The sequence below is a fragment of the Trachymyrmex cornetzi genome, unplaced genomic scaffold, assembly GCF_001594075.2.
Source record: "Trachymyrmex cornetzi isolate Tcor2-1 unplaced genomic scaffold, Tcor1.1 scaffold217, whole genome shotgun sequence".
Lineage (NCBI taxonomy): Eukaryota > Metazoa > Arthropoda > Insecta > Hymenoptera > Formicidae > Trachymyrmex > Trachymyrmex cornetzi.
Window position 1 is genome coordinate 322,978 of NW_017296814.1, and position 13,570 is coordinate 336,547.

The 13,570-nt window shown below is 33.0% G+C and overlaps 1 protein-coding gene across 2 annotated transcripts in view; it reads right to left on the reverse strand.

Annotated features, from left to right (window-relative positions):
- Window positions 1-1,182: 1,182 nt before the first annotated feature.
- Window positions 1,183-13,570, reverse strand: part of Pgant2 (polypeptide N-acetylgalactosaminyltransferase 2) — a 215,475-nt gene continuing 203,087 nt past the window's right edge. For both annotated transcript variants that reach the window (XM_018505866.1, XM_018505865.1), the window contains exons 4-10: window positions 9,000-9,098; window positions 6,595-6,662; window positions 5,690-5,941; window positions 4,963-5,178; window positions 3,408-3,627; window positions 2,936-3,146; window positions 1,183-2,453 (exon numbers count right to left, since the gene is read on the reverse strand). In XM_018505866.1, coding sequence (XP_018361368.1) covers window positions 2,184-2,453; window positions 2,936-3,146; window positions 3,408-3,627; window positions 4,963-5,178; window positions 5,690-5,941; window positions 6,595-6,662; window positions 9,000-9,098 — 1,336 coding nt within the window. In that variant the 3' untranslated portion in view covers window positions 1,183-2,183. The remainder of the gene's footprint in view (window positions 2,454-2,935; window positions 3,147-3,407; window positions 3,628-4,962; window positions 5,179-5,689; window positions 5,942-6,594; window positions 6,663-8,999; window positions 9,099-13,570) is intronic.

Consider the following 13,570-nt stretch of genomic DNA (forward strand, 5'->3'; position numbering starts at 1 on the left):
TTTAAGTTGGAAGATTTGAGAATTAATACATGCTTTTAAAAAGTAGAAATTCACATTTTTAAAATGGTATTACCGAGCTACAATATGTTAAGTATTCACATACATCCCGCGATTTTCATTTATTCGCACAACCAAGTAAGTATACAGTTAGTTACAAAAATAAATCTCTTTTTTACGCATGCTTTTAAAGGAAAAGCATTTTGTTCATCGCGATTTGTTGTTTGATTGAGAAGAAGAATATTCGCGGATTTAGATGCGCCGTGTATACTAAGATTAGATGAAAAGAATACGCATTATATTGAACCTAACATGATTTTGGGCCCGGTCAAAATAGCGATTTCAATCGCTGAGAAGCTTCTTATATCTGTGCTTCAGTACAATTGCAAAGTATCTTCCAAATTCTTTAAATAGATACGGAAATTATGTATACTTCATTAAAATTTATTAAAATTAAGTTTTTTTAATTAAACGGTGTGGTGTACATCGATACGTAATATAATTATAACTGGTTCTGCGCGTATATCCCCGATTAAATAGCGAAAAACTTCTCCGCGCGATTTGCATAAAAGCGTAATCTCAAAATGGTATTTGTGATAAAACTATCAATTACTTAAAACAAATAAAGCCAAGTGTAAAAGCTTTGGCTTATTTATTTAAAAAATTGCACGTAAATAAATATATAAAAAAAGACGAACTGCCCTCGATTAGACACTCGAGTACGTAACTGTACTAAAAATAACTCGATATCACCTTTATTAAATCTTTTTTTATGGATTTAATAAAAATATACATACGAAAGACATTGTCAGCTTAGATTGCACTGAAAAATCAATTGAATGTTATAATTCTATTTTAAATGCCTGAATTTCTAATCAACTTCTTTGTTCCATGAATTCTCTTGTTATTTTTTATTATATTATATAAAAAAAAGAAGAGATAATTCGATTTTGTATTATTCTTTTATCACTCCTTCAGTAATGATTAAATTTCATTAGTTTCCATTAAAAGTATTAATACCGTTTTATAGATTTGCTTTCAATCCATTCTTTCAATTTTCAATTTAGTTGAAAATTAAATGATATAATAATTCTAAATTAAATACATATTACATGATTTAATTAAATACATAAATTTTATCAGCGAAAGTTCTAAGAAAACTCTGTGTGTAAGTACTTATGTCTATATTGTGTATAAATTTTGAGAAGATATTGTGAATTGAAGAATTATTCGCCCAATCGTAATACTTTATATTTCTTTCAATCTTTGTGTAATTTCTTAGAGAAATGAATCATCTGGCAATTATAAAATACACGGTATTTCATCGCGTATGCACTCCCAATTATTTTTTAAATATGAAAGCTCAGTTTTTATAACACCTTGAACTTCAAAAATTAGAAATTTTTGTGTCTTATGGATTTCTTCAAAGCTAAAAATGTTAAGAGTGGCTATATGATTTTCGTTTGTTTAAATCAATCGCACAATGTACAAAGTACCGCAATTTGTAAATTCGATATTTGAAACAGTATACATAATCGGATTGCAGTACCAAAATCTTACACAATTTCCATTTGCATCACCGTTCATACACACGCTTCCATATTTTTTATATATTATATTATAAATAATTTTACACTTATCACACATCGATCGCGAGACATCATCCTATCAGGTTAATCATTCGTCATTGTAAAAGTAGGATGACGTAGTGTCTAAGAAAACGATCGGAAGCGATAGAATTCTTATAGATGTAGAAACTAAAGATTGTTGATTAGAGTCACATATATCAAGCAGTCTTAAAACAGTTTTTCACTTTCTTTTGCGAAATTATTTCCGTTTTGGTTAGCGTGTACCACTTTTTGTAGCATTAATAGAGGGAATTTCTCAAATTTCTTCTATATATATCCAAATATACCACCATCCGAGTCTTAATTCACGAACGAGAAGTCAGTGTGGTAAAAGGATTCTTCATCGACACCACATAAAAGAGATCGTGAAGAGCCACAATTGCGGTCACGAAGATTACGTCGGTCTACGATAAGTAACTGAATCGATCCGCTCGCGCGCAGTCAGTCCCAATATAACGCACTTCTGACGTGGTGGGTTTCGTTATACGGTGATCACATCGTGGCGTGTAGCGATAAGAGAGAGTCTGCGAGTGAACGTGTTCACCGCAACCATATCAGCTAGTGATTGTGATTGTAGAGATGCCACCTCTGCGTTTCTGCGTTCGAGTCGCACTTCTCCGCCGTGATACCACGTTGCGCGTGATATCGCGAATCCACGCACACGGGGATTCTGGTATGGCGTATCAGACCACCCTCCATGTGTCGCCACTTCTGGTTTTCGCTGCCGTCGCAGATTTGCATTAGCAGCGTCGTACCCTTGGCGTACACCGGTAAAGTCAGGCAGAGATCGTGATGCTTGATCAAGCCATCCTTCGTGAGGCCCCATTCCTGCAAAACGTGTTGATTTTGTAAAATTGTTTAAAATAATTACTTAATAGACAAACTGTTAGAATGCCAGTAAATTGGCAGCAAATTCAAACAGAAAAATTCAGCAGATTTGGTACCATCTGTGTCCATATTAAGCTCGTGTTCTGCCAGTAGATCCTGTCGACATACAACTTGATAGCAGAACTTGACAGCAACTTGGCGACAGAAATCAAACAGAACCTGTCGAATGCAAGTTCTACTCAATTTCTGCTATCAATTTGCATACTCGGTTTCTATCACCAATTTCAAGCTATGTAAATAAATTCTGTTATACCTATTCGTTGTCGCATTCTATTCAGCATTCAATATAACAGTGTCAAATTTATAATCTTCCCACTGACAAATTTATCAGTAGACGTTTTGCAAAATTTATTCAAACACACTTGACTGACTGGATCTCAATTATCATTCAATCTCATTTAATGTAATTAAAAAATATTCACCTGGTTACCACCAGTGTCGTGACAAGGATAAAGACCGACGTTTCCATCAAGAAGATGGCCCATGCTATCTAAACAGGCAGTACCCTGTTTCAGAGATCCTCCTGGACCACCCTCACTCGTAGGTATAACTAATTCAGGGTATACGTTCTTCAGATACCAACTGAAAGGCTTGCAATGTAGTCTTCGTTTCAGCTCCATTCTATCCTGTATGCTGAAAGATAATTAATTGTTCGTATAATTAACATAATTTTGTATCCTCCAAATAAACACTCTATATTGTCTTTAACTTAACAAATATACCTAGACTACAATTTAAAATTAAAAAAAATAATTGTTATGTGTGCATATCCATGTGTTCGATCTATCACAAACTTTAATGTGGTGTTAAATAATAGTTACGATTAAATGGAGGAAAATCAGCTAGAGTATTGCCTAAAGTTTAATTGAGACGTCAGTGCGCATCCAGACTTACTTTCCATAAGGGATGTTTCGTGCTAACGGTACGGCGTTGTAGTAGAACTGCTTGTAGTCGTCCATCCATACTTCGGCGGCGCGCCTCGTGTTTCGAGCAAACACGTTTCCGCTGCCTCCGGGGAACGAGTAAGGATGACGTTTACGAAATACATGGCCCACACGTGAGCACGGGATAATCTCCAAGCTGCCACCGCATTGCCACACACGGAACGATATTTCTAAAAGAAAGTTACAAGTGCACGCAGTAGGTACAAATGTTCAACGTGAGAACAAAGATGCCAAGGATATAGAAAGAGAAAATGCATAAACTTCCTTCTCTATCACACTGTCTCGTATTATTCCTTTCGTAGGTTGTCTTGTGTTACAGATTAAATATTTAAAAAATGTTAAAAAAATATCTATCATTTCTATGTAAAATAACAAGTTAAATTATATTCTATATAAAATAAAGAGTTATATTATTTTATATTTCATGTAGAATATTTCAAAAATGGTTGATTTTAATAAAAATCTATATAAAATTACATTTTAAAATATACTTGCAAAGGTTTGCTAGCTATTGAAAAATACTATTTTAATGTAGAGGTTTCATCAAAGTTATGCTAAACTGAAATAGCGTTAGACTTTTCCAAAGAAACTCAACAATTTCTCTTCTGTCCGAAATGGGGTCGCAGTTATTTCTAACTTCACACTTCCGACATATATTGGTTTGCTTGCCGTGTTTTCCACAAAGTTCTTACAAACTGCACACAAGATGGTAGTTTCTGTCAAAGAGTCCGTTTTCTTCGTATTTGAAAAGTGTAATAATAGATACAACACTTTTCTGACAACTTTCAAGTAAAAAGTTTTGTGACACACATTAATTTTGCATTATAAATGTATTACATTTTAATTAAACGTTTAAATATAAATCTTATTTAAAATTTAATTTCACAGAATAAATTTTAATATAAAATTATCTCTCAAATTGATTTTTTATGAAAAATTAAATTAAATAAAAAATTTTTATTATGCGCTATGAATAGAAATTGTATTGAGAAAGCAACCGCAATTCTCTGCGAACTTTCGAACTGAGTTATTTTCAAGCATTTATTTGCACAGCTGTCTGATACAGTGATGAATGAGCTAATATTTACACCGGTATAATGCTTTTTAATAAAATTTAATGGGAAGCACTCATTAAAACTTGTTGAGAAATTATAACTTTCGACTGTATTGATCCAATAAAAAGTTTATTCTGCTGCAAAATATTCATCATGAGTTGCGCGTGCCTTGTAACAAAGTTTTTGTAAAAGTACATTGACCACCACAATGTAATCTTTCAAAGCATATTTACAATTTTGTTAAAATAAATAATATTACCTTTAGAAAATAGATATGAATATAAATATACATATAGTGCTGATGCAAAAATATTCAAACAAAATATTTTTGCATATTCTGTAAAAGAACAATGCGGTTGAAAGAATTTAATTATACACAAGAATGTGCGTATAATTCTGTGAAATTTCCAAATACTTTGTATTTTGTACATAAAACTGTAATAGTCCTACCGAGATTTTCACCACCCCAAACATCCATCTGAGTATCGTATTTGCCGAGTTTCTCAAAGTACGCTTTGTTGATGACAAACAGTCCGCCAGCAATCATAGGGGTTCTAATGGCTTGTGTCGGATCCTTTTGTCTCGCCTGTCGTTCCGTCTGGCTGAGATATTCCCATTTAAAGACTAAACTCCAATCGAAACCACCCCTAAGATCGGCGGAAGCTCCTAGAAACGAGATAAAATTGTTTTTCGTTCAGATATATCAAACTATTTACAACATGAGAGTACAAATTATCGCTATACACGGAGAAAAATGGTTGAGAAATTTTTATTTTACAAGACTAGTAATATTTTTCTGGCTATTTATTTTTGATGAATTTATGACAAATTTCACTTGCCTGAAAGTAAAAATATTGAAGGTAAAAAGTTACAATTATACATTACAATTATAGCAAACCAAGTGATTATTACCTTATAGTAAAGTAAACCATGCAAGACTGTACAATTCTCCAAATTTATTTTACAAAATGTAAAAAGTACTTTATAATATGGTTATACGACAATTGCTGATTTACCAGAAAAGTAAAGTAAATTTTATATAAGTGAGCGCCTGTCCCTATATGGATCTGCCAATTCCATAAACTTTACTAAAATTTTAGTGCATGTTACTTTACATTTTTCTCCATGTATAAAACATATGAAATTTTAGAGAATATCGATTTTCATTGATACTTACCAATATATTGGAAAGTATCCATGCTGATTACATCGATCACAGGACATACCACTCGGGTTGGGTCTTCAGCTACCCTTTCCAAAAGCGGTTCGAGCCAATCGGCGTTGCATTCACAATGCGAGTCTAAAAACGTTAGCACATTCGCGGTAGCTGCATCCGCACCACGGACACGCGATCTCATTAGACCTTCTCTCTTCTCATTTCGGATCACACGAACTTTATGGATTCGCGATAACTCCTCACCGTCCTCAGCTGCAAACAAATCAATCAATCTTTGTTCTGTATTCTTGTTATATAACATTTTTAATTTTACATTAATTGAACTCATTTTGCATTTTATTGTAAAATATTTATTGTTCTAAAAATGTTGTCATCTGTTTATTACTCAATCAAAGCATCCAAATAATTATTTATTAAGCAAATATTAACTTCAGATTGAAAGTATTAAGCATGTAAAAGAGTTCAAATTCCAAAATCATGATTTAATGACACTTTGTTTAAAGTGGTAAACGTCATAAATGATGAAATAGTCACAAGTTATCTTTTAATGATATTAAACATGATATGAAATGTAATATTAAACACAATTTTCTGTAATTGTGTTTAATATTACGATCAACATAATTATGTATAATATAAATATACATATAATTAACATTTTAATTACATTAAATTGCGTTAAATATTGTATGCAGTATTATCTTCGTAGCGGCTTGATCCTCGCGAGTAATTCATTCACTCCTAATTCTGTATATCAGATTTTATTACGATTCATTTCGTATTATTTGTTGTGCATTATATATAGTTTATGAATTAAGTAAAGAATTTAAAATCTACTTAGAAGTAAATAATATTACATTTTTCGAAAAATTAAAACTAATAAATTAATATATAAAACTACTTACGATGGTCGCTGAAATCGTCCACCAAAATGATTTCCTTGATTAAATGTTCGGGACTTCTGTTCAGCACACTAAAAGCAAAAGTAAAAACTTTCCATTTAAAGTTACATATTAATTTTTTCAATACATTTACCAATACTGCTATACCATTTTAACCTTTTTATTATTTTATAATATAATTTCAGAAATTTTACGGATAGCAAATTAAATATGAGAAATGATACGCAACAATGCTTTATCATTTTTTTCATTATATACATTTTATGTTAATTACGGCAATATTTTAAATGTTAATAGGGAGTTTTTGCAATACCGTTTATCCAGATACGGTGAACGTTAAGGTCAGGTTATCTTCTTCTTAACAACTAATTAAGAAAAGGATAACATGGCTTTAGCGTTCACCGTATCTGAATTCACGTTATTGCAAAAACTCCCTATTATTGACGTAAGATCAATTTTTAACGTAATACGCTTTTTCGCGAGATTTAATTTAAAAGCTCGATATGCCATTTCTTTGCTGAATTACTATCATTCACTTCTATATAAATTTTTCCGGTCGATTAACGTCGAATAAATTGAGATTAAGAGAAGAACAGAAGCTTCGGGAATTGTCCCATTGAATCTTTTATCAAAGTTTCGAAGACTTAGTGCACCACTTGTCCCTTGTTTGAACGTTCTCGTATTGCCCCGTCCTATTCTGTTCGTGAGTTTAGAGTTAAGAGGATTGTGTGTCGCAAATAATTAGAGTTCTTTCCACTAATTAAAACTATCTTCACATATATTGATGGAAAAAGTTTAACTTTATGATTATTTCTTCAGTTAATCGTGAATGTCAATAATTTTATTGTGATTGTATCGATAAAATAATAAAATAATATTTTCTAAATTTCTTCTCAGTTATTAAGATATATCGTATATATCGCTTAATGTTTGAAAAAAAAACTTTGACAAGATGTGAAATCGATCGCGCAGAATTTCGCGCGTTGCATCGAGATGGTGGTGAAATGTAGCCTCGTCGCGGTAATTAAGACTTCCTTTTAATTTCATCGACCCAACGCGATAGGGCCGATATATTTTCTTGACGCCGCCATGTTACGGACTTAAATAAATTTTCCGACTCTTGCCTGCTTCCTTCTTCCGGTTCGACGAGAGAACTTCGAGCAACTTTTGCACGAAGGTTACCTCCGGCGAGTAATGTGGCTCGTACTTTCCTTCAGCGGGATATCGCGTAATAAAAAAAATGCTTTAATTAATACAAGGCGTTATGAAAAAAATGTAGCGATTTGTCTCTGAATAGACGATAAATGTCGTACTAATAAAATGGATAGAATCAGTTAAAAGTATTAGTTAAAAGTACAAAACGAAATATTTTAATCGCTAAAGTTGAAGAATAAAATTGGAAGAACTGCATGGTTAAGCAAGAACTAGTAAAACCTCTGAAATAAATCTCTGAAAAAAAATCTATTAGGTGTTAAACTTAATTCCTGCCGTTTTTCGTCTCCAAAATTGATTTGTTTCGAAGGGAAATACCTTAATCAAAGTATTATTAATAAAGTATTATTAATTAGTAATAAAGTAGAAAATGGAGGAAACTCCTTTGATTAAGGTATTCATTCATCTTCCCTTCGAAACAAATCAATTTTGGAGACGAAAAACGGCAGAAATTAAGTTTAACACCTATTCTTTTCGTTTTATTTCTTCTTTATTACATAAAAAATGCGAGATGCTTTAGAAAAATATAAATACAAGTTGAAAGTCTCATTTGTAATTTTAACAAATTAAAAATTTACTGTTGACATAAAATTAATTAAATCATCATTAGTCAATTTTGTATTATCCATCAGAATAAAGAAGCAAAATGATATTTCTTCGTATTCTGATATTCTTCTTATATCGAAGATCTTTCGAATTCTTTGGTTCGTCACGTCCGTGTGTACGAGCGCATAATAAACATGAGGAATAAAACGATGGAACGACGATTAGAAAATTCCATTGCTATCGCCCACTTTCGAATTGAGAATCCTCACGCGCTTCCCGCAACTCGTTGATGCATCGAGAATTGGAGATCGCCATGCCGTACGTACCATCTATCTATACGATCGCGTGAGAATTTGCCCATGGACAATTACTTTACATTTGATTGCAGAGATATTCGCATATTAAATATATACTTTATTTGCAGAATTTATTTAATCCTTTTGTTTTTACAAAATGATTAAATAATCATTATTTACTTTATATAATTATTTTCTATTTCATCCATTTGAAACAAAAAAGAAATAAATGTGCAAATTTCTTTATCTATTTACATACAAAATATATAAAATAACAAGTTAAAAAATGATAGGTTTAAATGTTGAGCGTAATTGTTTTACATTTTACATAAAACAAAGTTGTTTCTAACTTACCTGACGACAGTTCTGAGTAGTGTAGACCGTGCCTCGTTGTGGAAAGTAATTATAACGGAAGTCGGTGGCAGATCCTGTCTCCATTGTTTCATCCTACACCTGTAACGAGAAAATAGCATAATTATAGTCGTTGTCTGGATATCATAGATAAACGTATAGATAAAAATAGATTTAGATATAAATTAAGATTAATGAATAAATAACAAAACTCTATATTTATCACATTTGTATTATTTGCATAACACAGATGCTGTTCTTTAATCTTTCAATACAGATCTATCGAATATACAAACAACAATAAATACAGACAATCATTAATCGCGTATAAAATAAAAACGACAAGCAATTCTAGAACAAAATTTTAAAAATCTGCAATTTTGTCGTGGGATTAACGTTATGTTGTCTGGCAAATGGCCAGCGTTTCCATTATCGCGAGACATAACATGATTTTTCAATGCAATATTAGATTCAGCAATATCGTTTAATCCTCAAACGGCTTCAGTAGACCATGTTTTTGCGCGCTAACGTGCTTATCGATATGTTCTACGAAATTGTCTTTCGATTGTATGATTAACAACAGATAACATCGTATTAGTAACGTTTCAATATCAGCTATTCGATTCAGGAAACGAATTATCAGTAAACATTGATTGTTTATCAATGTTTATACATGCAGCAATTTCATGCGAAGTTTACATAAAATCAAATGACTATTCCCGGGTTAATGACTAATTAAAATACAATGCAATACCTGAGAAATATTGAAATTTCATATTTGCTCTGATTTTTTACACTTTTCATCATTATGGATGTAATAGAAATAGAAAGAAAAAAAGTTGAAAGTGATAGCCACGGACTTAAGAAGTGACTTAACTGCTAGACATTACGTTTGAGCAGGAGAAAAAAGAAGATGAAGAAAGAACTAAAAGGACGATCCCATTTGGGGTACTGAGCTGGCGCGCAGAGGGTACATAAACGCGGCCAGACGACCAGAACGATCCCAATATGTCAGCCCCTCTTTGCCGAGATAAACTCGCGGGACGTGCGTTGAATGCAGTTACCTCAGTGCATAGGTGCGCGAATGCACTTTTTCGCGCCGTCGTGCGTCAAACGAAATCGCGAAAATTTTGCACCACCGTCGGAAGCTACCACCTCGTATGCGAGACATCGCCGCTGGATGGGAAGATGACCGGTAAACACGTGACTGCGATTTATCCATCCCCAAAGAGAATCAGAGATACGGGTTTTTTGAAATAAAACAACGCGACACTTTGTGTTTTGCAAGAAAAATACTATGCGCATTTTGCACTGTGTAGAATGGCATTAAGATTTCTTCAGTTATAAATTATTTTATTGATCTCAACTCTCTCTGTCTGTAATTATATTTTTACTCCTTCCGTCTGTAATCAGGATCTTTTTTGTCTGGTCCAAGTTTCTTTTTAATGTTCTGGATTAGATTTTCAAAAAAAGTGGAAAAATTCAGAGTTATATTTTTCAATGTCTCTATTACGAGATATTTTAGAAGATTCGTTCCTCCTTTATTCCGGAGAAACTTGAATAAAATTTTCTCAAAACAGATTGCAGACGGAGAGTTAATCAGCACTATAAATAATTTTCACTGTAATCTAATTAGGCATATTTAACAAGTAATTAGTATAGTATTAATTTATAGCAAAGCATTTTTACCGCTGTTGTCAATTATCACTTCACTGAACTACAAGTCAAAGTTTTATTCATCGTTATACTTTTATTCAGGTGTAATCAAGCGACTCGAGTGACGGACAAGTTCAGTAATGAGTAATTTAGATATTCATCACCGTAGTTATCCTCTTTCAGACGCCTCCGCTTCGTTGCTTCGCTCCCCGAGGCGGTGCAGGAATCGACAAATTAATTCGGGAGACCATAATTCCACATTAAAATCAGTTAGTCTCTACGGCGTCATGTTTGCCGACAAACAAAATTGTGCGCGCAAACCTTAAAGCAACCCCGGCAGATGAGACGAATCATCTGGACGGTTTAATTCGAAACTTCAATTTGGCATCCACTCCACGCCACTATTCGCTAAAGTGGATAACGCGCGGCCAGTCTGTGCGATTTTATTGAACGCTCGATCGCATATACGGTGTTTCACGAGCACATATGTATGTACATGCTTGCGAATTGACCATTGTCAGAGAATGCGTCCTACGAGATAGAAAGAGAAAAAGAAAGAGAATGGAATGCATCTGTGAAAGCAGTACAAAGTGTCGCAATTAAAATAAATCGATAGCAGTTATTATCCTGTACAAAGTGACTAATCTGAAGTAATATATCCAATAATATCGATTCTCCAGATAAATATATGTAATGCACGATCATTTTTCAAAATGATTTTTGCTTAGCAGTAGGGTGTATTGAAAATTTTTGTTAGGAACTCTTGAATCTATTGGGTAGAAATAAAGAAGTTTACGTTCTAGATTAGCTTTATACCAAGCGCAATAAATTTTTATTACAAAAAATGTAGAAATATAATATTCTCTAATTTATTATTAGAAATATAATATTATAATTTATTATAATTTATAATCTTGTATTTCTTGTACTCTATTAGAATGCTTACAGATTAAGATGTTTGTGCAAAAGTGGCAACTGTGAGCGTAAAGAAAAAGACAAAAAAAACGCATAAAGGGCACAAAACGAAATTAGGACGTAACGTTTCGGCGGTCTACGGAAGTAGAGCCTTTTTTCCTCGAGAAACCTTCGTACGTTGCTCGCTTCGTGAGCGAACTCGCACGGAACTGGATATTAAATTTTTAATCTATCACCGAAGTGAGAACGAATATTCCGGAGCAAAAAAGCAGCACCAAAAACGCGACAATTGAGTTTCTCTGCTTCCAATTCGATTTTAGTGATTATTTAAGTGTGAGTTATTTTCGTCGTGATCTCTTCTTTTATAAAACAGCTGTATACTTAGTAGACGAAGATGAAATATACACACATCGGAAAATAATATATGACTTATATTATTTAAAGCTTTTAAGTGCAATATTATTACTTTAACATAACGTAGGATCAAAATAAGTAGTTACTACTAAAAGGGATTATAGAGATTATAACGAAAAGACAGCGTTACAAATAATTAAACATTTGATATTGATGTACTATTCCTAGGTAGACATAAATCGTTGAATTCTTAATTCAATTTAATGATCCTCTGTCTAATACGAATACGATTGAATTAAGTAACAGCTTATTATTTATTGTGACATAATAATATTGTGACAATAAATCACAGCAGGCAAAATAGAAAACGGTGCGCTGATTGATAGCGAATGAAAATTATAATGCAAATACGTGACCTATTACTGACGTTGCAAATAAGTATTACATAAAAAGTACAATTTTATTGGATCATCATAATTTTGTTGGACACTCAAACTGATTACTAAAATATTTTTTGCATCATTGCTCATTATTTGTTATTTTCCAACATAATTACTTTGATAGTCCAACAAAATTATTTTCAGATCTACCAGCAAAATTTTAGATCTTTCAGCAAAATCGCTCTTTTTATGATGGAGAATATCGAAATATAAAATTGTACACATGCAATCTTATGTGCAATTCCAGGGATTTTTTAATCGTCCTTTTTTCATCGTTCATTATAAACTCCGCTGAATTCGCACTGATTTTATCGCAAATTCGGTGTGTTACATTTACAGATATTCTTTTTAATACGCAGATAGAAATTTAATGGGGCGACACATTAATCGCGCGTGATTTTGTGTCGCATTGCAAAACGCATTGAGCGGCTTGGCGAACGCGCAAATCGCGTTATCGCCAAAAATCATGTTACTCCTGGACATTGCGCGCTCCCGAATCGTGTTTTGTCCGTGCGATGAACGTTAATTTCGGAAAATGCAAAAAGCATTCCCATGCTAGCTGCAAAAGCGCGTTACCGACGGGATTGCATCCTATGAAATCAGAGTGCATCGCGCCCTGGTTTACAGATCTGTTTGGTGTCACGAAAAACGAGGAGGTGTAGGAACAAGAGGAGAAGGAGAAGGAAGACGTGGTACGCCGCACAAAGTTTCAGACGATACATTGTTGTTGGCTACAGTTTTAACGCCGCTCCTAATGGATTACACACGTCTTACGGACAGCGTAAAATGACAAACATTTTATACAGCACTCGCAAGAAAGAACGCACACTTCTCCTTTTTCCAACTATACTTTGTACGATGAGTTCCTGAAGAAGATATGGACCATATACCATATTGAGAGAGAATACATATATGAATGAAAAAAAATACGATCAAGACGGTTCTTCGTGCCTAATAATATTTCTTATAAATATGGAACAGGATATGAAACAAAAGTAAAAAAACTAAAGATGTTGATAAAATAATCCATTAGGGTAAACTAGGGTATTATGGCCATACGGAAAAGATGGCCATAGGCCATAATTTCTCCAACAATTGATAAATAGTGCATTTTTATAGTCATTCTTAAAGATAATCAATATTTATAGTAGTTCAAGTGAGTACACTGTTCAAAATAACAATATTATAAATATTATCTAATATTTTTTC